Raw genomic sequence first — 25,584 nt, 5'->3', positions numbered from 1 at the left:
CACAAAAGCTGACCAGTGAAGAATTTGTTCAAATGAGCTCTTGCGGAATCCAAAGTTCTGTGAGGTATAAACAGCTTTAACACTACTGCTGCCTTTCTTCTTAACTGTTAGTCGATCATTTTGTATTTGTTTACTCACTTTTTTATAACACGGGCTGATGAAACTTCCTGCCTTTTTTAAAATAAAATTCATGTTTGGAGGCAATGTAATTATTGTTTTTATAAAATGCCTTTATAGCAAAAATAGGTTGGACATCTGTCCTCAATTCCATTTAAAACTGAATGCTGTTCAAACTGATGCCATCTAATTGTGACATTAATTTTTCTCACTTGTGAAACAAACAATTTTGCCAAATTATTCAGTCCATTGGTGGGCTTTGTGTAAAAATTTAATCATGGAATTAGATTCTATATTATTATTTTTATGGCTTTTTTTAAATTTTTATAGGTTTTTGTGAAGATGGTTGAATTTGAAGGCATGAAACTCTTTGTAAAATGTGCATTAATTATAAAACCTGGGCTAGGTGTGGCTGCTGGGACCAAAGTGTAAGGAAATGAAACTTTTAGTTCCTATATGGCATAAGAAATAACACAGAATATTCAAATAAAACTATACCTTGATTATCCACACTTCCATTAAAAAGCTGTGAAAGACTGTTGATGAGGCAACATACCCATGTCGCCAAAAAATATTTATGTGGCATCCTAGGTGTGAGCATAACATCCCCCTATGCCAGATGACTTTTCAGCTCAGATATGGATCTCTCTTGCGGGAATTTCAGGGTTTTCACACGGCGGTGGATCACATACTGCAGTGTTTTTGTCATCTTCAGTGAAATCTCAGCTTTCGGCATGCATAGATTGTGATGTGACTTGCTTAAAAATATCAGATACAGATGGAGGACAAAATAATACGAATATCTGTGAAATAATGGAAAATCTTTATTGATAGGGGGTTGGACCACCCTTTGACTGAAGTACAGATTGAATGCAACGTGGGATAGATGCCTAAAGGTCATGGACAATATTTAAAGGATTTTTAAACCATTCCTCCTGCGAAGCAATCTCTTAATTCTGAAAGTTCGGATGGAGGTGGAAATCTGGAACGAAGTTTGACTCCAAATATGCCCATAAATGTTCAATAATATTCAAGTCCGGAGATTAAGGTGGACAAGCGAGATGTTCAATTGCATCATCATGTTCTTAGAACCATTCTTGAATACGCCTAGCAGTGTGGATAGGGGCGTTGTCGTCTTGGAAAAGTGTTCGCTCCCCAGAGAATACAGTCTGGACAAAAGGATCAACATGATCCGCTAGAATGCTTAACCTTTTTCCGTGGGCTCGAAAAACAGTTGTGTACCTTCACTGGGGGCTCTTGGCTCAGCGGTTATGGAAAGGGGGAAAAATTATCAAATCGAGTCCTTAATGAGTGGGTGATTAGTGCTCTTTTGTCGCCAGGCAGGCAAACGCTCAGGATTTCCTTTCAATCTAGTTCCAACGCTCAAGGCGTTAGAATGCGGGATGTACTCTAATCGCTTTCACACTGCAGGTAGATGAATATATTTTTCCCAAGGAAAAAAAAAGTATTATTTTACCTTCAAATGAAATGTATGCTATAACTAGAAATTTTGTTCTAAAAAGTGTTTCATTTTACAATTAAAATAGTTTTTTAAACTTGCACCTATATTATGTACTAAAAAACTAGCAAAGTAATCAGTGTTAAATATATTCACTTGTCATCGTGTTGAAAATTCAGTAATTTAATATATTCAAACATTTCCTTCAAACAATATATGCATTTTCATTTTTAATAGTATTATTATTCTGATGTTGAAGAGCAAATTAAATAGAGTTTATTTATTACAAGTGCCATTTAAAAAGCATTTTCGGATTCCAAAATGAGTGTTAATACTTTTACACCTCTGGTAATATTCATTCCTGGAGAAATAGAATTTGCTCACTGTGTTTGTACTGCACGAAATTATTATTGAACAATGCCAGTGCTAAGAAAAATTTACAATGCACGAGTCAAGAATTTTTTTTTTTTGTTTATTTTTTTTCCATGTGGCATTGAAAATAGCGGTCCCAGAGTTGATCTGCCTTAACATCAGGGATATAAGATGTTTAATTTATTTAATCGCTTCATAGTTTTTGGTTCAAGAAAGAAATGCAGATGCAGACCCTGGAGCTTTAGAAAATAAAATCTTTGTTGAGTTTTAATGTATTCAAAAATTTAGTTTTATCACTTAGAGATATAAGATACTACTTTTACCTTAGAATAGAAAGGGAACAATTGTTCGATGATTTATATTGCTACTCCATTTTTTCTTTGAATGCAAGATTGCATATACAGGAACACATTGAAATTTCAAAATGTAAACATCTTTGTCGAATGGCGAAATATTTCTTCAGTTTTTTATGGTCTACATTTTCAGAATGCTAAAATCGCCTTTGAGGTATCAAACTGTTATGCGAAATTTTCAGATCTCAAGTTATTTACTGTTGCTTTCTATGGAAGTAATGAAGCTGGGAATGAAGATTCGTACTGAGTTAATGAATATTAATGAAGATTCGCACTGAGGATTAAATTCAGGGAACTAAAAAGTAGTACACATCTGAATTCCTGTATACATGCTTAATATTCCAATATCTTGTTGATTCCCTCCAAAACACAATTCTCACATAAAATTAATTACTTTCTGAACACTACAAGTTACTGAGAGGTTAAGGCCGTTGAATGCTGGTAGTTAGACATAGGTTCGACGTCAGGCAATCGAGCTGGCCGCATGATTGGTTTTCATTGTTTCCCCCATGTGAAACGTGAATATGAGCCAATTTCTCCTAAAAGTTCTCCACAAAGGCATGCTTTCCTTTAGGTAGGCAGCCTTCGTGTGCTTTCCCATATTTAATTAACCTAAACAAACGTATCTAATTTCTGAACAAATTGATACAGATATGACATTATAGACACAAATCATATAACAAAAGGTAATAAGTTTTGAAACTTTTTTTAATTTTGAATTGGAAAATGTTCCATAATAACTGCTGTAATAAAATTTCGTATTTCATTTGTCGCACAATTAAAATTCATTTTGCCTTTAATGTGATTCATAAAAGGAAGGGTTTCTAAACATAGTTATGAAACGCTCATAAGTTTAGCTTTCTTATTTTGAATATAATTTTATTTATATTTGTCAAATTAAATAAAATGTTATCTACCTAAGCAAAATTGCTTTCGTGGAAGGCGTTCAAAGGAAATTGGCTGATATACCCTTTACATATGTGAGAGAACAAGAAACGTTCATGCAGTCAATCTGTTCATCGGAATTTCAATCGAAGTCAAATTATCAGAGTTAAAGAAAAATTATTCGCTTGGCCGCTAGTTATCATTTAGAACATAACAAACCAAAATTTCACTCAAGTAAGCGGTAGTCGTGGAATGCATGTCATTTAGAAATAACATTAAAATTAATTTTCATTACCCGAAACATTTATATTACTACACTGCCTTATACTAAAAATTGGAATAAAGTGATAAAAACACTTATGAAAAGAATGAAACGAAGACAGTTTCAAATTCGAATTGAAACCAAATTAAAAAGAATTTAATTAGAAATAACTGAAAAATTATGCAATTTTAAATACATTCAAGGTTTTAAAATAATTTCCGAAGAATTTTAGCAGCCGAGCTTCCGAAAATAAAATTTCTTTGATATTTGACCTCCAAGCCATATTTGTACAGGAAAAAACCTGAAAATGCAAACACATGAGAATCGAAGTAACAAACTTTTCTTTTCATTTTCTCTTCTGAACAAAATATTTCCTGGAAGATACCGAATTTGCAAACAAGCCATGTGTGTTTAAAACATGGACAATTTTCCCCAATCCACTAGCAGAATCCCACAAAAGAACGCACTCTCCCAGGTGTCATAAGATAGTATTCAAGCCTCAAGTGCTAGAATTCCTACCCCTGCCACCAACGGCAAACTGTCCCGAGCCCCCCCCCCCCCGGTTGCTGTATCTTTAGTATGGGACACATATGTCCCAGCCCCCGGGAAAAGGTTAAATAGTGATTGAATGTGATCCTCCCATGCAGAACAAGCGGCCCAAGACTGCGCCAAGATATCACACCCCATACCATAATGGTGCCTCTCCCTTGCTTCACAGTCGGCAAGAGGCAATCAGGATGAAATGCTTCTTTGGGCGTTTTCCAGACATAAATGCATCCGGTCGTTTGAAACAGGTTGAATGACGATTCATCTGACCATATTACCTGTTGCCACTGCTGTAGGGATAAGTTTTTATGATCTCTGCACCATTGGGCATTGCTTGAAAGCATTAGTTGCTTTCACCAAGGGTTTACAAATTGCCACTCTGCCATAAATGTTTGCAGCATGAAGTTCCCTTTTGACAGTTTTTTGTTGAAATGGGGTTCTGGAGATGACTGTTCATTTTGGATGTTATCTTGGATAACAATTGCTTGTGCTTTTGGGCTACTATGCACTTCAAGACCCATCTATCCCTATCAGCCAGCTTTGACTTTCGGCCACTGTTGTGCTTTGAAGACATCGTCTTTCACTCTTTCGTGTATGCTGTCATAACGGCTAATGCCGTACTCCTTGCACACCCCACAATGTTTGCTGTTTCCATAACCGATGCTCCACTTAAACGTGCTCCAACTATCATTCCTCTTTAGAACTCTGACAGGTCTGACATTTCAACTTCTCACGGGCAGTTTGATCGAAGCATGCAACACAGGTGACTGCTGTTGAGAGACTGATACCTTCCTCTTCACGCTTACTAGGTGGCAGACTTCTGTTGCAGGTGGCGCGGCTGTACTGCAGGTATGAAATACGTCATACTTTTTCACAGGTGTTCACATTATTTTGTCCTCCATCTGTACTTCCTTTTTCCTTCCCATTTTAACATTCTGGTGCTGAGGCTGTGTGCAATGCCAAATTTGTTCAATTGCCTTTTTTTATTTTATTTATTATTTTTTTTTTAAATAAAAATTCTATCTGTGCTTCTTTTTTCCTTCCCATTTTACCATTTGGGTGCTGAGGCTGTGTGCAATGCCAAATTTGTGCAATAGCCTTAAAAAAATTTTTTTTAACAAAAAGTGATTGCTGTGTCTTTAGCACAAAAAACCTCATTTCATATGTGGGGGAAGGTGGGGAAATATGTGGTACTGGATGCATTGTTGAAATAGACATTAAGATATTCAAACAAACACTTCTCTCCAAAATCAGTAGTGAGTTTGCCAGTAATCTCCAGAGTCACCAACAAGTTGGCAACTTTTTGGTGGGGGTGTGAATAATCAGAAAGTACGAATAAAATTTATTTGCTAATGGGGGGTCATTAATATTTCAAAGCCTTTTTTATGATATATTTTAAAAATGAAGTTTTGTTTATTAAAAATACATTTATTTCCTGAATATGATTTTGTTTTTACCTTTTCAGAAGAATCTGATAGTTTGCATCAATTGCAAACATACTGTTCACATGGGTTGTACACATCAGCCTTGTACAAAAATAAATAAATGTGAGTACCAATATATTTCTAAATTTTGCTTTTCTTACAACTATATTATTTTGCATTTTTTGCTTTTAAAATTTATAACTCATTTAATGTTTGCATCGTCATTGTATTATATGAAAGACAGCAAAAGACACCCATATATGCAACATCATAAAAGGAGAATATATGCATATATAAACATAGTAAAATTAGGAATTTTTTCTATTGTTTTATAACAAAATGAATATTTGGCAAAATACATTCTATTCATTGAAATCCAGTTGTAATATATTATTTATAATACTGTGTCATTTTAGCACATGAGAATAATATTCATATGTGGTCACTTGTACAGTGTACACTTTTGCCTCTTTGGGATAAAACAATGCCTCTAGTTCAGCATAAATTATTGGCTACGTGTGTAAAATATACTACAAATGGTACTTGCATATTATGATTACCACCTTATATAGAGGCTGCCAAATTTTCAAAATGTGTCCAATTCTGGCAACTATACACATCATTCGGTAAAGCAGTATCACCACTATCATAGCTTTCTTGTTGTATTCCAAGCTTCTGTTATTTTTATAGACAAATCAAGACCCCCCCCTTTAAACTTGATTTTAAAATATGCAGTTCTGGAATTTGCTAGCAATAGTAGAAACTGAGGTAAAATTTTTCAGGAATAGCAAATTTTGCACCAAAATATCTAAAGGGAACAATGAAGAGATGTGTTTGATAGATAGGCGGTATTCCTGATGTTTGTGTCTACAGTTGTCTGTTTTTTTTTTTTTTTTTTAAAAGTAAAAACATATTCCTGTATACTCTTTTCAGAAGAATAGGGAAAAAAAAAAAAAAAGATTTAATAAAAAATGTAACTGTTTTATTTTTAATGTATCATGCATTCTCTATTTAATAACGTGCATTTTAAATTGCTGATATATGTTTTCATAAGATGCGATGATTTCCATATGATGTGACTTATGATAAATATTGGTAGTTTGGGAATCTTTCTAACAAATTTTGTGAAAAACCATCAACTTGCACCTGGTAAATAACTTACTTTTCATCTGAAAAAATTGCTAAAAGTGAGCCATATGAAAATATAGGAATATATAAATATCCATAGTTACAGCAATATTATGCTGTAACTATGCTGCTGTGTCAGTTGCTACAGTAATGCAAAGCTTTAGCTGTGAGATTACAAATCTTTTCACTTTTTAAGATCATTTGTGGCTTTTCTCCTGCATGGAGGTGTAATACCATTTTGTGTGATGCACCCTGGGCATTACTTTTTTAAATGAGAAGGCTAAATTATTGATTGGCCATCTTTTTAACAGGTGCTTAATCAGATAGTGTCTAGCCATAGGATTAAAAAATAATAATAATATTCTTGAGGTTCAAGCCATCTGCAAATTTTCCCTGGATTTTAATTTTTACAACTTGAGAGAAAGCAATGATTATAAATGAAATTTTCTGAAATGGAGAAATATGTGTGGTAACCAAGGCTCACGTATTTTTAGCTGACCATAAATGGCTCATTTTCGTTTGGCATTTGTAATAACTGTGATATTTTATATGTACTGACTGAATGACTGCAGAACATGAAAAATAGTGATAAGAAATAATATAAACTAGTTGCCACATTCTTTCAAGTGAAGCTGCAAATATGATGTGAGTTGTAAACATTGAGAAGTTTCCCAAATGTGCTGCAGTTCAAGAAAATAGTAAATGTAGTAATCATAGTAATTTTGTTGCTGCTTGTTAATAGTTCTAGGGCTTTCTCAGATTTGCTGTCTGCAGATCTGCAAGTTTATGTTATACCATTGTTAGGTGAACAAATAAGCTGCCCTCATGCTCTTGATTCAGAACAAAAAGGTGAAAAATCTTCTGCAATAGCTTTCTGAGAGTAAAACTATTATAATTTTTCATGATTAGTTTTCATCAGTGGCCAGTATGTGTTTATCACTTTATTTTAGAATGTATTTCATGAAAATCTTCCTCTTCTCAAGAAGATATTGCTTGCATGTTTTGCAATAAATTAAGCAAATAAAAAGCGTTAATAATAAATTAAGCAAATAAAAAGCGTTATCATTTACTGCAATCAAGTATACAACACAAACACAAAGAATTGAGATTTCATGTAGGTTGTCTGGGTGATGCAGGTTAATCAAAAAGCAAGGAGGGTGCAAATCAAGCTCAGTGGAAAATTCTTTAAAAAATAAATAAATAAATCTATAAGGATGGTGCTGTGCACTGTGTCTGCAGACTCTTCTGATAGTGTATTAATTGCAGGCAGCTCCTTATAACATGACTTCTTATCACATGGTTTCATCTAATATGGCTTCAGAATTAGGTAAGGTTTACTATCTCAGAATTCTTACTGTATTGTTTTACTGTATTTTGGTTTAATGTAGGAAATTTCTATTTTTGGTCCTATTTTTCATTACCTGTGGTAGAACTGCCAAACTGCAGCATCATAGCATGTTAAAATATTAATGAAGGTAAATTAGTATCAAGATAAAAAGGCCAATAAAAAGAAGAAATAATTAATTGTTAATAAAAAGAAGAAATAATTAATTGTTAATTAATAATTTATAGCCAAATAGTTAAATTTTATATAGAAATTAAGAGAGTTGATTAGTACATTAACAGGAGTTGTATTTTCTAATTGAAGATCGTTCTGCTCAAAAGAACAAAGAATTTAAGCGAGATTTTACAAATGCTTAGTTCTTATATAATAATATTTATGAAGGTCTCTAAAAGCACATAATAAAAATGGGGGGGGGGGAAATTCTAGCTAAAAGTAGAGCATAGAAATCAAGATTCTTCTGGAGAAAGTTGTCATGAGTAGTAATATAGAGAAGTTTTAGTGACAAGAAACTTCTAACACTGAATTTAAATTCATATATTTGCACTTATTAATCATGGATCTTTGGTGGATCGATATATTTCCTCTCCCTGAATCATTTTAACTTAACAGCAAGTGTTTACTTTTTTCTATTGAAACTGTTTCTTTACTTTAAATTTTGAAAACTTGCATGGTCTGAAATTCTAGTCATTAACTGGTATATAACAATCACACAAAACAAATTTATGCATCTAATTCAACAGATGATCTTGCTGCTGTATAATACTGAAGTGGGATACAGCTCTCTTTTGTCTACTAGAGTATCTTCTAAATCAGTTAGAGAAAACAATTTTTAAATGTAAAATGCGATGTGACGACAAAAGATGAATTAGTACATGTTAAAAAATAATCATGCATCTGTTATGCACTAGTACTACATCAGCTAACCTCAGCTTGCCATTAAAATAATTATTCAAAATGATCGGATGAACATCCAGACTTGTCTGCTCTTGTTTCTTTTGCTTCGAAGACTCAAAAGTTGTTTATGTGAAATATTCTTGATGAAATAATGAATAGTAGTTTGAAGTTCTGGAGGCTGTAAGAGTTTCGTCAATAAAAAATACTTTTTGTGTAATTCCTGGAGTGAAAATTTAGTTGGTTAACACAGAACAACATGCCCACAAATCTCTAGAAATAATTCTGTCTTAAAAAACTTCTTGCTGTTATTTCTGTCAGCTGTATGCATAGCCATGTCATCTTATTTAATCCAAGCATGATAAATTTAACATAAGCTTTCCCGTGTATTTGTAAATTATTTCATAATGATGATCTGAATTTCTTGTCATTGTGAAGAATAATGGGCTGATTATTCTTTTCTCTGGCATTGCATTCCAAACTTCAGTCTTCTATTTATGAAAAGAAATTCCATGTATGGTATATGGGTTGATGGCAAACCAACATCTAAACCTGAGTTCTTTTGCATTGATATACTCTTGATAAATATAACCATGCCTTATTTGTATTGAAAACATTGTCTGAAATATTGTCAGAATTGTCTGCTAGAAACTTTTAAAAGAACCTCCAGAAACTAATAGGTATATAGTTACTTTTTGAATGTCCAGAGCTGAAAATTAATGAATGAAGTAAAACATGATCAAATACAGAAAATAGATAGAGGCAGTTTTTAGGCAGTGTTTCTTATCATCATATTGCTGGCAAAAAGGACGTCCTTAAAGGGGTTATCAAAAGAAGAAATTCTAAGTTAATATGAATTAATGGCCAAATGTAATGCGATCTTGAATGATTTCTACTTTATTAGTTTTGTTTAAATGGCATATAGTAAATAATTATTTTTTATTAAATTTTATGCTGTTCATGGTTTTCATTTATTATTCTGGGAGTAGTGTTACTAAAAAAGAATTTTTTTTTTTTTTTTTTTTTTTTTTAAGATACTTGGTTGTGCTGTACATGCTCAGAAAAACAAACTATGAGATTTAAAAACAATCGAGCAACTACAACTCCTCAGGAGGATGTTAATCATGGAAAGGAAGAAAGCACCAGCACTTCAAAAAGCGGCTCTGCTTTCTGTTCTACCAAAACGTAGGCTTATCTTTCACTAACCGAAGTTCTATTTGAGTACTAATGAATTCATTCTTTTTTGTGAATATAAACCTGATAGTTGAAGTTTTTATTGTCATTTAGTTATTTAATGTTACTTTTAAATTCTGTCATATCATTAAAGCAGTATATGAATGAGTCTTTAGCATTATTAATGAAAAATCCATAATATTTCTGAAATATAAAATGTAATAACAAAATGCATTGTAGATGTCAAAGGTTTGCCTTGCTTTTTATGCTTTTTTGTTTCAAAATGTTCTGCTTTGTACTGCATTGTAAATTTAATTACATTTTATTTAAAAATTCTTTGCACATTGCTAGATTATTTTTAAAAAATAAATCCACACAAAAACCATCATTGAAATCTTCATAGCATTATAATTTGCCTTTTTCCCTGGCTTTTCTTTTCAAAAATTTGTCTTAGTACAACAAGTGACAAACCAATTTGGTGCTTCTCAACTTGCTGTAAATTGAATGTAGCTCTCATGCAGTCTTTTGAAAGGTTTTGTTTTTTGAAATACATGTCATATGTGACAGTAGTTTGGGGAATTATTGAGCTTATTGTTGGAGCCAGCAAAATAAAGCATCCAATATGTTAGATGAATTATTATATATGACTTTTTGCCATTTATCTGGCTGTTGGTTTATCCCACACTGATAAAAATCTTCTGTTTTTCCAGTTAAAAAAGTCGATGCTGTTTTTATATACCCTTCTTCATCAAAGATTTGAAAAGTGAAGCTGTTCTGTAGTATCTGAGTTAGAGAGTAATCTGTAAGAGCAAGATCAGGTAAATACTCTGAGTGGAGTAATTTATTCTGAGGGATTAAAAGAGAATGAGATCTGGCATTATAATGATGAAAAATAATGCCTTTCTGATTGACAAACACTGACTGATTAAAGTATTACACCTTGGTAAATTAATCATTTTACTTTAAAATGCTTTATAAAACCTTTGTGAGATGTAGTCATTCTTTTGATTTTGGTGACACAGCTTTGCGTCTCATCACACAGTCTTTTGAAGTATCAATTTCTCACTTCCCCCCCCAAAATAGTTCACTTTTACTGCGAGAAAACAACTGTCTCATTACTTCATAGAAAATTGGTGTCTAATCCACTGACTGAATTTCGTGCTGAATCCAGCTGCCTTGATCAGTTTTCTGACTGTTGTTCTGTGTACTGACTGCATTTCTGCTAACTTGTAAATGGATGTGGTCTTTTATTTATTGCTTGATCTAGAATTTCACCAGAAAGTACTAATGGATATATAGAATTGACTGACCTCTACATCATATATTTCCATAATAGAATTTCTGAAGCCAGCCATGTTATGTCTTGTCTTGAACTGCATTTGTGCCGCAAATTTGATGTATGCAGTAGCTAGCCTCAACTGCAGTTCATAGCATCGAACTCTCTGGGATAAGTCCTGTCATGAACTGCATTTTCTCCATACATTTTGCATATGCTATGGCAAGTCGCAACTGCCATTTATAGCATTCATTGAACTCGTGCAATAAACAGTGTATGATGGGTTGCTTATAACTTTCCATCATAAAACAATAAGTGCATTAGATATTCTAACAAATTCAATGCAACTGTATGCTCTGTTGCCCCTCTCTTCATTAGTAAAAGATTCCAGTCATTCAGTATCATCTGTGATTAAATCATTCAGCCAAAATATGGGTCATCAGAACAAGCAAAACTTTTTGTTTGTATGTAAATAATTATAAACTGTATTTCGTATTGTAGCTTGACAAATCATGGCGTTTTGATTCTGATAAAGCTTGTGTTTTTAGAGAGAAATCACTAAAAATTATCTTCATCACAGATTGCAGTTATTTATCTGTCAAACAGATTCATTTCTTATTAATATTCAGTGGTGAGAAAAAACTGTTCATATATAAATGTATTCCCAAATGAAATGATTATTCATAGTGCAAATATTCCAAACTGACCATATTTATTTTTTGACATGCACAAATACAGTCAAAAGTCTTTAATCCAGACGTCCATAATCCGGAATGATCTATAATCCTTACCTCAAAGCTACAAACTTTCTGCGCATGTGCATATGCGTTTATGCTTGCGCATAATACATTTACGCATGTACGTTTAATGTATAATGGACGGTATAAGCTAAGCTAAAATTATCTAATTATCTATTTCAGTTAATGTTGCAGATTGCGCTGTGCCTTAATCTTCTAATTGGATCCGGCTTATTATTTTTTGCAGACTGTTAGAGTAATTTTATAAAAGTAAGGTTGAACTTTTGATTATGTCAAAAAGAATTTCCGATTCTGGAGCTGCCAAAGGATCTACAAAACAAAAGCATGTTTCGATGTCCATCAAACAAAAACTGGAATTGCTGCAAAAAAATGGATAAAGGCGCATATCCTTTGTTTCTCTAACCATTCCAAAATCTGCTTATCAATTTCACGCTGCTCTGGGGGGGGGGACGTCGCGGCGCGTAATGAACTGGAAGTTGATTTGTCAGCACCATCCTCATCTTCAGGGCAGATGATTTTATTTTATTAGACTTATAATTCTTTACTAAATGTAGTATTTCATCTCGATGTACTCCGTATTTGATATGATTTAAATCAAATTTCTCGTTATTATAAATATCACGAATACACATCAAATAGTTTTCTGGTTGCAATTTTCTAATTTTTACTATGCGTAATGTATGCTTTACGAATGCACACATTGAAAGAAATGTTTAATAAAGTAAACAAATAAATATTAAGCTTTTTTTTTTTGTAAATTTTCATACTTTTTAGATCATAATTGCTGTCTATTTCATAAATTACTGTTTCATATTTTTAATTTTATAATTTCTGCATGCCATCTTACCAGATTTAAACTGATGATCTATAATCCGGAATCGCCAAAGTCCCAACAAGTCCGGATTAAAGACTTTTGACTGTATGTATATATACACACATATACCCACTCTGTTACTCGGCTCCGTGAGCATGGTTTTTGTATTCGTATATTTCGGAAAATTTTGCATTTTTTGCTTTAAAAAAATCATTGAATTATGTTGTCTTATTTTCCGGTTAAGGTTTTTATCCCTTTCGTTAACCCGCATGCAATATTTGTAGATATCAACAATTTAAAAGTTCTTTAAGTACGGCTAAGCCTAATTTTTTTACATCATTTTAGATTTATTATAGTATTTGAATCGAACATGTGGCAGCAATTAAATAATTCTTCAGATTTTTTCACATTTGGATTATAAAATGAATGAGATGTAATGCTGTTAAGAGAACCTAGTGCTGAAGTGTTGCTATTGTAAATATAGTGAATTTTAAAAGTGCACTTATTCTGTTGTGGTTTATGTGCTGTTGACGAAGTAGATTTAATTCAATTCAAGAAGTTTAAATGAAATGCAGGAAAAATGTGTATAATTTAATATTCTGTGCAAGGAAGTCATGTGGTGTGCACATCAGATTTTTTTGTGCAGTGTGCATGTAAACTACCCAGTTGTTTATAATTTCAGCCTTTACTCTAATTTCTCATTTCTCTTTTCTCATCAGAATGCCGATCACTTAGGTGGTTTTTAAACTGGGGTTTTTGGAGTGTAAGATAGTGTGTCTGACCTCCGCTTGCTTGCTGTGTTAGTTCCTGTCATTTCCGTCTTTGCATTTTTGCTGCCAGCATTTGAATTTGTTATGATGATTGAGTTACTGAACCAGCTTAAATTAAAAGTAAATTGTATAGTCTTTGAATACTAGTCCACATTTTAAGTTTGAATTTGACTCTTCTTGTTTAATTACATCACCACGAGCTGAAATTGATTTTGTTAGCATAAGAGCATGCCTTTATGTTCAAAGTCCTTTTTAAATAAGGAACTTAATGAAACCTTTGACTTTGTAGTTGCTTTCAGACATAGTGATAATTTGTTTCATGTCTGTCGGGGAAGGGGGTTGGAATATTTAATTTTTACCAGATCAAGTCAACCCTCATAGGTACATTGTGGAGAGGTTGACAAGTTATTAGATAAAGCATGCAGAAACTAGTGAGAACATTGGTTTGCATATTGAGACAAATTTGCAATTGTTAGAAAAAATGCTTAAAGAGAAGAAAATCGATATAAATTAGCCAAAATGTCTGGCAAGGCTTCAAATTAAAAAGACGCATAAATGTTTTGTTGAGTCTTGTTATGTTTTGTAGCTTTTAATGTGTAATTTTCCTAATATCATTTAAAAATCAATGTCATAAATTACATGTATTTTAAACTGTGCAATTTTATTATATTAGGATTTTAATAAGGCTTTTTTTAACATATTGTTATAAAATAAATAAAATTTAATAGTGGCCATGTAAATCCATAATGACTAAGGTTATCTAACTACCTAATTTAATTATTTATAACTAACTGCATACCCTTAAAAATTATCTCTGCATATTAAAGTGAGTTATTGCCTGTCATTAATCCTTACAATGGTCACAAAATAAAACACAAAAATGTAAAAATTAATGTAAAACTTATTCTTTGCATCTAGTAAAACTTAAAATAATACAAAACAACTTGTCACCTCTCTTAGTGACTTATTGGAATCTTAAAGTATATTAACTGGGATACAACTCATTGAACTTACATAAAGTTATGACACTAACTGCATTAGACAGAACCTAACTTTCAGAACTTCCCTAATGTGCCTACATCAGGCCTTTCAGGTTTGTTTTGATTAGCAGGTCTCTCTCCAGGCAAACAGCAGCTGTGACAACAGCCAGTCTTTTGTTATGAATCATGCTATTATGATTTTACTTCTCATATTAACCTATGCCACTTAACATAAAAATATACCTGCTGTTTACTAAACCTCTAGATTGAGACATTAAGAAAAATCAATGTAAAGCAACAAAGAACAAATATTGTTATAAAATAAATAAACTGTTAGCAAAACATAAATAAAATGTCACTTATCTTCTTTCAGATATGTCCAATTATTTTAAGTGTAAAGTATTTAATGCTGCTTGATAAATTTCACAAAGTTTATTTTGTTCTCAAATTTATTAATAATTATGTTAATTAAATTATGTTTAAAAATAATGCATCCTGCTAATAGATCTATTTATTTTTAGGATGGTATTACAAAAGTAGAGTTCAGGCATAGATAATATTTTTAATTGAATTTATTCAATTCTCATTTGCTCATAGGGCCTTAATTTTTTCATTAATGGTCCTTAAAAGTACTTAATTTTCATGTGCAGAAATGTTTATGAACCCTGAAATAGAAATTATTCAAATCCATGTCTTCATATCCTGGAATAAGATTTATATCACATTTTAAATTAATTAGTTACATTTATAGATTTTCTGGTGTGTTATTCACGTTTGTTTTTAATGGCAATGGAAATTATGCAAACTCGGACTTCAAGTAACGAAAATGTTGAAATTTTTGTAGCAAATACAAATTGAAATGTAATCGTGGGCTACATAAAATTGTTTCAGTGGCCCATGTAGCCTGTAGGCTGCCAGTTTGAGAGCATTGTCTTACTGTATGTAATTTATCAATTAAACTGTATCTATTAATATGTGTATGTAAATATCCTATATAATATCCAGTATCACTTTCTTACATCCATACTTTAGTCATTGAATTATATGTATAAAATAGAGGGGACATTATATAAACATTTTCATCAAGAATATGTTTTAGTCTAGCAAATGCAGTTAAAAATTAAATAATCCAGAAATAGAAAAGAAGTGAGCAGTTATTAGTGGTTTATAGTTTAAAAGTGTGAAAAACAGTTAGCAATTGTATTAAGTTATGATATTAAAGTATTTTATTAATTATTTTCATAAATAAAAGAAAATCATTGCAATTATTATAATTTTGTTTCATTTCTGTTTTGGAATTGAACACTATTATAGAAGTTTTGTACCATTTCAGTTTTGGAATCAAATATGTTATGGAAGGGAAATTTTTCTTTCAATAGCTGGTGAAAATTAAATATACTATGTCATGAAAATAATTGTTTCTAAGTTAGAAAAATGAAGGAAATAACATTAATATTTGTTATAACAGGATACATTAAGCACCTTAAAAAAAACCTCCTTCCTTTTTCTCTTAGAGGGCAGAATGCTTTTCAGGAAGGTAGTAAATTCTGCTGTAATGAAAGCTTTACTTCTGTTGATTTGTGTTTGACATCTGCATTTAAAGAATATGAAGCATATTTGTTTCAATTATGTATTTATAATATTAGCAATGATTTTTTTTTATTTGTAAGTCTTTTCATTTGGTATGCAATGCTACTCTCTCCTTCTTAATTTTGCTTATTGATTACTTTTTTTGTTTACGTAGAAATGTTGTCTGTGTTAATATATATATGTGTTTCAATTATAAGCCTTTCTGATTTTCTGTTTCTATTTTGCATATTGTTGATATTCTGTTTCATATTGCAGATGGCCATCTTTTCAAATTCCTTTGAAAAAGCAGTGGCATAGACGGCAGGCTTTTATGGATAATTTTGCATCAAGTGATGATAAAGGAAATCCATTTCTTGCTGCTCTTGAAAATTCCAAAAATGATTCATTTTCAAGCTGTTTGAAAGATTTGGAGAAAACATCTACGGAAACTTTTAACAAGTCAAATGATTTTCTCATACAACCTTTTCCATCTTCAAACATGGGTTTTTTTCGTCCAAAACCAAAGGGGCTCGTTGACGGGCTGTCTCGGTTCTTTACTCCAACAAATAAAAGAAAGTCACGTGTAGCTATTTCATCTCTCGGTGATTCTTTAACTCTTGATGATGAAATGCAAGTAACTCATGCAGCTGTTAACAGCTTCTCAGGGAAGCAGCTCTGTGATCAAACTACAGTTAATAAAAAAGTCTCTAACTGTGACTTTTTTGTAGAAAATTCGCATAAAACAAATAGTGACTCATTTGTGTTACCCATTGGAAACCATAGCACCCCGTCCAATGCTCAGACATCATTAAATGTAAGTTCACCCTCAACTTCGTCATTAGACTTTCTTCAGACAGGAAAGCAGAGTGGTAGTGGACAGTTGAAAAACTTGTTTGATGGACTGTCTCACCTATATACAGCTTCTGCTGACTCTCGAAAAAGAGGTTTGAAAGGCTCTGTAAATACTCCCACATCTCCTAAGCGATTACGTAGAAATTATGCTTGTACAGATAAAGATTTTAATACATCAGTGTTTTGTGATAGAGATAGTACCGGTGACATAGGTAGTAGAGATAAATTTTCAGAAATGGACGAAGAAAAACAAAACTCTCTTGATTCAGATGCTGAAACATCTGTCTCTTTTATGTCTAGCTCTGTGAGCGATAAAATGGAAGAAATATATAAAATTAAAGAAGCAGGTACATCATTTGCTCATAGTGATAATATGCTAAGCTCTCATCAACATCATTTATCAGTGCCTGAAAACAAACTTTTTGGGTTATCTGCAAAAGTCCAAGAAGGTGCTGACCCAGATATAAAAAGTGATGTCTCTAAGACAGCACTTCAAGGTATGTTATTAGATTGCATCAGAAATGTTTTGTTAATATATTGTTATGCAAAATTTTTATTGGTATGGTTATGGAAGTTGTGTTTTAATGCAATCAGCTGTTTGTTTATTGCAAATGAATAAATAGTCATTAAAAAAGTATCTGATTATTGACAATGTGAATTTTTTTATTATTAGAAAATGTTATTTTGTATAGTATTTAAAATGTTATCTTGTGAGTAATGAACAAAAAATTATAAATCGAACCATAAAATCTACTTTTGTCAGTGGTGAGGAGTGAGCCAGAATTTTCATTATAGAGCTTTTAGACTCACTATTTATTATTATGTTTTAATTGGTAATTAATGCAACAGTTAAATCTGTTAAGAATGGATTGTGCGGTATCTGGACAAGAAGTTAACTTTTAAATAATGCATAATTTTATTTTTCTCTTTATTGAGAAGATTTCAAATGAAAAGAAGCAGTTTGTTTTGTACTTCTTATTAAATTATTCCAAACAGATTAGGCAAAAAATAAGTTTAACTAATATATTATGGCTTTATTCTCAAGGCAAAAATAATCTTTTGAATATGTATGTTATTATAGAAACAAAATATTGTAAGAAGTACAGTTTACTTGTATCTCAGTCAGAATTTTTTTTTTTTTTTTTTCTTTACGTATAAATGTTTAATGTATTATATCATAAAAATATCAAGGTAAGGTGTTTGAAAATATAAAAATTTATTTTCACTTCTAGCATTGTTATGGAAATGCATTTACACTTTTATGTTTTAGGTCAGGTGCATTACTTTTGAGATTTTATCACTTAAGTGATCATAATACCATTTTCTGAGTAGTTTTCTTAAACAAAAGAAAATATGATTGTACTAATTATTAATAGTGGATAAAAGATGTAATTACTATAGAAGCTGCCCCCCCTTTTTTTTTTCTTATTGTTTATGCCACTGTAGTTCTAATATTGTTATGGCACAGATACAAGAATTTACAACTGATACCTAATTTACATTAATTTAGGGATTAATTTTCCTGTAAAAGTAAAATGTAGTTAATTATTTATTTATCAGAACTATTCATGAAATGGTGTTCTTGAAAGGAAAAAATTATAAATTAATAGTGAAATAAAAGAACAGCTTGAGAATGAATATAAATATTATGATGTATGCAAGACTTAAGTGATCAAAGCAGGCTAAAAGAGCTTTTGATATTTTGAATTTTTTTAGTGGCTGAGCAGAAATGAGGTATGAGATGCTTATACTATTACAATGGTTTATTTGGAAACACTAGTAGTAGCATTTGAAAGAAAAATAGGTTTCTGCATCTATGACATGGTTGCTATTATTTTGTGCAGTTACCTTCTGTTACTTTGAAGCTTGCGGATTCCTTCATCATAGAAAATGTAGTTTATTGTATTTTATATGTTTGTTTGTTGGTGCATAAAAAGTTTTGAGGAAGTTTTTGACAGCTTTTCTGGAATTTGGCTTTTTGCTGTTTAAACTGTTATCCAGAAACTGGAACAGATGGAAATATTAAGATCAAATCCTGGGGAATATAATGGTACTATGGATTTTTCATTTTAAGTGCATCAATTTTTTTCACTGGATCACTTGGGCAACAAGCAATCTAGCATTAATAAGGTGTATGAAGTGCTTTACAAGTGGACCAAAGGTGGTTGTTTTGGGAACAATTTTTTTCTCTGTAGTTATTCAGCGAGATAGGAAAAACTCAAAAAATGTTATTTCTATGCAGTCTAACCAAATATACACCAACTGTATAAAATACTACATTTTTTAAATACTAAATAAACCTCACATGTAATTACCATATATGTAAGTGCATAACTAATAATCATGCTAGCTACATCTAGCGAATTTAGTTTAGGTTTGCATCTACTGATATGCCTGAAAACAAATAGGGGTGCTTTTCCGTTTTGCCGGCGCAAGCGATAAAGTCGCCAATAATGGTACAACCGATGCCAAACAGAATATTCTCGCTGGGTAACCTTTTACGCCTCATTTTCAAAACAAGTCGCAGCTTTTTCTTATCAGATTGTTTCTTTCAATACTGTCATATAATTACATAGAATTTTTATCAGATAGTTCAGTTTTATGTCTAAGGCCATTTTCAGTCATTAAGTCAATTAGGATGCAGTCACAGCGCTTACCCGAAGCCGAAAGTATAGAAAAGGTAAAGTCAAGGGTTAAATTCATCAATTCTAATGAGAATGCATTAGCGAAGTAAAGCACTGCAGTTTTACATAATTTCTGAGTAAGCTATTCGTACGAATTGAAATATTTCTTGCATTTAAACTTGAGTTCCAAATTAAGATTTAACTTAAAAGTAATGTAGATAATTACTGAGAGCATTAGATTTTTGTAGAGTAGTTTATGTAAGATGAGATCGCTTCGGGTCACGTGATAGGAACCGGCGAATCAGGATGTTGAACCATGAAAGCATAGTAAATTCTTAAATTAATGTCTTTTTACAAATTTATTGTCTTTATTTATTGGCTTTTTATAAAATTTTAAGCGATATTAAAATGTTTATGCCTTCAAAAAAAAAAAAAAAAAAAAAAAAAAGAGAATTCTTAGAAGTAAAATTCTTTTATATTTTTTATGTCTATACTGTATGTTGTCGCCAATAAAGTCTGCTTGGCGAGATTTGCGCCAGCGAAACGAAAAAGTACCCAAACAGGAAGTAATGCATCATTAATTTTTCTTTCTATACTGTAGTAAAATATTATATGTAATTAGGAGCTTGCCCAGCTTGCTTTTGATTCTAATCAGAATTAAATAAATTCTAGTTAGAACCATACTCTCATCAAATACTCACCTACATTTTTATCTTAAAATCTAAGAAAAGTCTTGTATTTGAAGGAGAGTCTTTGCAGATAAGTATGGTATATTAAATTCAAGTTTAGCGACTGTCATATTTGAAAACATTTATATTTTTCATCATTCCAAATGTATTACCTAAACTGTGTTATAACGTGTGAAGTCTAAATGCATTTATTTATATATTTGAACTACTTGCATTATGTACCAAAAAGAGAACTTGTACAGTTATTAGCAGTATTGAATCTGAAGTTGTTTAGTTTTTAGCAACTTTCTTTTGAATTACGAGAGCATGTGACGAAAATCTGCAATTCGGCAACAAAACTTTCCTAAAATGATGTTGCTAATGTTCCACTAGCAATAAATAATTAAGAATCCATCTTTAAATTCCACCAGCAATAAATGATAAATTAAGCTCTGAAATTTTATAAATATTATGAGCTAAATATTAGTACAAGAAAGCATCTTTTAAATCCTTTTTTACCTTTTAAATATCATATCTGAAAACTACAAATGAAATTTGAAGATTTTATTTTGTATTATCATTTGAGATGTATTTTGACAGTTTCTACGTTTTTAATATAGACTGTAATAGGTTACTAAAGAAATTCATTTTGCATTTTAAACCACGTATTTAAAGATTTTGTAAAGCAAGACAGGAAATAAACAGTATTTTTTTTAATTCATTATTCATGGTATCTGGAAAAAATAGTTAAAATATTTTGATAAATAAACCTTATTTTTGGAATTTAGGTAAGTTATTGTAAAGAATTGTGTAAACTTGTTGATCTATTCATTATTTATGGTAACTGGAAAAGTAATTAAAATATATTGATATATAGACCTCTCACCAAATTTTTGGAATTTAGGTAAGTTATTGTAAAGAATTGTGTAAACTTGTTGATCTAACATATTAAGCTGTGCCTAATATTAATATGCATTTTTCCTATATCTCTTTTCTTTTAATGACTTTTGGTCACTTATAAACCTACAATGAAGCTATTCAGAGAAGAATCGTTTCAGAACAAACAAAACATTCTTTAAACTTCATATAAAACAAAAGAAAAAAAGAAAGGTGGTTAACAGTTGATGTGTGAGCCACAGCAAAGCCAGTACTACACTTTTTTGGAACAATAACAATATGGCCAACTGTCTTGCTACACTCCTTCAACCTTGTTGTGTAAAGTAATTTGCTTGTTTATTTTTCTGCATGATTTATAGAATCTTATAATCGCTCAAGCAACAAAATGCAGTTATGGAACTTGATGAAATGATCAAAAATATGCCTAGGTAACTTTATTGAAGGGGTAAAATAAAATATTGGGAAAAAATTGCTATTCCAGTTATTTATTCATTTAAACAATATAACAAAAATGGTCAACTATATATACATGTATATCTGTCTACTGGAAATATTTTCCATGTTGTGAAAATTTTAGTCCAGATCTAGAAGTAATCAAATTTATTCAGAAATTCATAATACAATACAAAGTTCGAGATCCGGACTCGTCGGGACTTCGACGGTTCTGAATATGGGATTTTTCCAGGTGTTAGATCATCAGTTTGAATCTAGTAACATGGCATGTAGAAATTATAAAAATATGAAATAATGATCTAAAGGTTATCAAAATTTACAAAAAAAAAAAAAAAAAAAAAAAAAAAGAAAAAGAAAAGAAAGAAAGGCTTAGTGTTTATTTGTTTACTTTATTGAACATTTCTTTCATTATAAGTTGTTTAATTTGCTTCGTTCTTTTGTGCTAATACTCTCTCTTGAATTTTATAGACAGATATAATATCTTGTTCAGTTACAAAGTTCCATTGTTATAGTCCTGTAATTGCTGTGTCGAGAATTCCAACTAACTGTCAATGGAAATTTTTTTGTTTTCAATAACCTCTCTGTCACTTTCTTCACTATTGGTAGTGGTATTTTCTAAATCTAGAAGCATACTACTGATTTCATTGTCTGTTAATTGATTGATGATTGGGGCATTCTCATCACAATGAAAAGCTTCTGTTATATCATCTTCATTTATTACCACTCCTTGACATTTCTTTTACAAAATCCATTAATTGGAAAATTTCACCTTTGGTTTGCGATATCCAAAAATTTTTAGATTCACATATGTCATCTTCACAGCCTCGCCAGAAAATATGGTAGCTGGCCATAAATTATGCAAAGCACATTTTGAGTATTTGGAAACACATCCTCCCACGAGCTTGTGATGCTCCACATAGCAGATTTTATGCTAAAATATTTTAAAAATTCTTAGCATAGCAGATTTTATGCTAAAGTATTTAAAAAATTCTTAATTAGTCTTTCCATTATTAAAGAAATTTAATATGGACTGTAAAAATGCTACTTTATATTTGCATTTCAGCATGCTCACTATTCTAATACTTGTAGGCTGAATGATGGATGTACAGTTTGGAGGAAAGAATAATGCGGATACATTATCTTTCATTAAAACTTTAAGTAAAGCCATACAGTTGTCTACAATGAGGATAATGCATTTCAGCATGCACACTATTCCGATATTCATAGGCTGAATAATGAACGTACAATTTGGATCAAAGAAAAATACAGATACCTCATCTTTCATTAAAACTTTAAAAGAAGTACGAGTCTGTATAGTTGGGATAATTTTTGCGTCATCATGTAAACCAACTAAATTCAAATGTTTGCCAAGCCTCGGGTATGAAATTTTCAAACCAATCATTCATTAATGCTTATGTCATCCATGCTGTTTTATTTGCACGATATACAGGGTGGTTATAATTAAAGTTCCACTTTGAAATGGTCATAAAAGAAAAAGTACTGGACCAAATGTTATCAAGCTTGGTAATCGTGTTAAGGATGTTATGGGAATTTGTTTTCCATGGGGGGGAAAGTTCAAAAACTCACCACCAGGGGGGGAGGAATTGCACTATATGCAATATTATTAAACAAAGTAAGAGTCGAAATCTAAATTTATCTTTTGTTACACTGGTTTAACATGTTGTATACCCTTAAGAAACATTGACCTAAACAAAATTACCATTTAAAGGCAATAAAAGTCGAGTGTGCTATCTGTGTAACAGAAAAATCCATCTGTAAAAACCACAAATTAGCGATTAGCAACACCCATAACTGCAGAATTTGGACCAAACAAATCCTTCATGTTAACTACCCAGTTCCATTGCATTCTCCTAACATCACCGTTTGATGTGGTATGATAGCTAGGTTCATAAGTGGACAGTTTTTCTTTGAAGAGCAGTCTACAGCTGGACCTGTTACATGCACTGTGACTGCAGCTCGCTTAGCATCAGTGTTAAGACGTTTCATGATGTCTAAACTGTGGCAACATGACATTTTAGACACCACAGTTTTATGCAGGACAGAGCCCCACCACATATTGGTACATGTGTCACACAGTTACTTATGTGGCAGTTCACGAATGAACGGATTATAGGCCGACATTTCTCCACTTTTTGACCACCTCAGTCACCAGACCTCAACTCCTGTGACTTTTGGCTATGGAGTTATCTCAAAAGCACCGTCTATGGTGATAATCTGAAGAATTTGGCGGGACTGAAAGATGTGTTACATTGACATGCCCATAGCATTCCTTCTAATATATTGAGAGCTGCTGCTGAGAACGCAGTAATACGGTTTAACTTGCTTTCAAAAAATGATGGATGCCATATTGAACAGGCTTTGTAACATGTTTAAGAAACAATTATACCCATTTTAAACTGATGTCTTCATGTCTTAATATGTTTAACAATATTGCATAATGTGCCATTTCCTCCCCTTCCAATGGTGAGGTGGCCAACGTTTTTTATGGTGCATATTGCTAAAAAAAAGAGTTTCATCAGTGTTGTAAATTTTTTCTGGAGATAAATTTTCACTATTGGTGAGTTCAATAATTTATCTGCTAATAGTTCAGTATCAGCTATCATGAAATTGGCAACAAAAGTCGAGTTGTTCAGCTAAATTTTGTCTTGCTTCTATAGTGCACTGAGACAATTAAGCCTGAACTGTATTATTTTAGTTATTTATTATACTTATGTCTATTTCTTGCACACGCTTAAGGTACATGTATGTGGGTAAAATTTTACAAAACCCATGCAACCATCCCATTCTACAATTAAGAACTGAAGGGACCATTGATGTTCAACAGCTATTGCAGTCACCAGCGGCTGAATGGTAAAATCGCTGAACACTAATAGTTCTGACCTGGGTTCGAATTCTGTCGAACGGGCTAGCTGCATGGGCATTTTTGTAGTTCTCCTGGTATGTAATACACATACTAGCCAGTTTCCTTTAAAGTCTTTCACGAAGGCATCCCACCCCTTAGGCAGATAGCCCTAGTGTACTTCGCTATAATAAACTAAACCAATCAACAGCTATTGCAACTCAGTTAATGATGGGCCTTTAAAACATATTAAAGAATAAAAAGGCTTCATTTGAAATCAAAACAAAATAAAATAGTCTTGGTTTGCATCCTAAAAATCATGTTAAAGCATTATTGAGGTCAGAACTTTCACAGGTGGCCCACTGCTTCACGATCTGTAACCCAAATGAATAGTTTGACCAAATTCAGTTTTTTTATTACTGTTTCTTGTAGGATTTCTGTACTTTTATGAATTGATATTCAGACATATGGAAGGTTAAAAGAAAGGTCTGCAACATGACCTGGTGGTGATTATCTATAGCTTCTGTAAAGCTACTTTTATTCTGTGATATATATAAATGATTTAGCTTTTTCCTGTTCAGTTACCAAATTTGGATGTTTGAGTATTTTACCAAGATTTGTGTTAGTTTCTTTACTGTACTGATCAATTGATAGAGTTCATAAATATCTTTCTTATTCTTGGCAGTATTTCTTTCTTCATATACTTCATATTTCTAAATATATCGGTATATACATCCGATATATTTATTGTGCTAGCATTGAATTTGCTCATTCTTAACCATCTTCACATAAATGAGGTTGAGGTAACATGAATGGGGTTCAAAAACTTGCTATAGCAAGTTTTTTTGAATACTGATTGGGTATGTTTAGAAGAGTGGAATGTATCTCGGATAATGTGTATCAGATTAGCAAGTTTTTTTAGTACTGAATGAGTGTATGTGGTTATCAGGTAATAATAGAATGTATCTCAGATAATAGGGGAATAACGTTCTACTGAATGTATTTCTTTTAGGTTGCTGTATGTTTAGCAACACTTAAAAAAAATTTTTTCATTAATTTGATTGTTAAGTTTTCCAGCAAAGTGGGTATCTATTATCTTTTTGTAGAA

The 25,584-nt window shown here is 31.8% G+C and overlaps 1 protein-coding gene across 4 annotated transcripts in view; it reads left to right on the top strand.

Moving 5' to 3' along the window:
* The window catches only part of LOC118198196 (uncharacterized), a 156,030-nt gene that overhangs the window by 49,094 nt on the left and 81,352 nt on the right, over nt 1–25,584 (top strand). Inside the window, exons 3-6 of one of the 4 annotated variants that reach the window (XM_085818629.1) lie at nt 448–545; nt 5,460–5,541; nt 9,817–9,967; nt 16,399–17,471. In XM_085818629.1, coding sequence (XP_085674755.1) covers nt 495–545; nt 5,460–5,541; nt 9,817–9,967; nt 16,399–17,471 — 1,357 coding nt within the window. In that variant the 5' untranslated portion in view covers nt 448–494. Of the gene's footprint in view, nt 1–447; nt 546–5,459; nt 5,542–9,816; nt 9,968–16,398; nt 17,472–25,584 lie in introns of those variants that run through there. The other 3 variants (XM_085818630.1, XM_085818632.1, XM_085818631.1) reach the window with 3 other exon arrangements.

The sequence above is a fragment of the Stegodyphus dumicola genome, chromosome 6 (genome assembly GCF_044657685.1).
Source record: "Stegodyphus dumicola isolate Sdum_Otavi_A_Nest chromosome 6, ASM4465768v1".
Lineage (NCBI taxonomy): Eukaryota > Metazoa > Arthropoda > Arachnida > Araneae > Eresidae > Stegodyphus > Stegodyphus dumicola.
The sequence above is the reverse complement of the archived record's forward strand: the minus strand, read 5'-3'. Positions and strand labels throughout refer to the sequence as shown.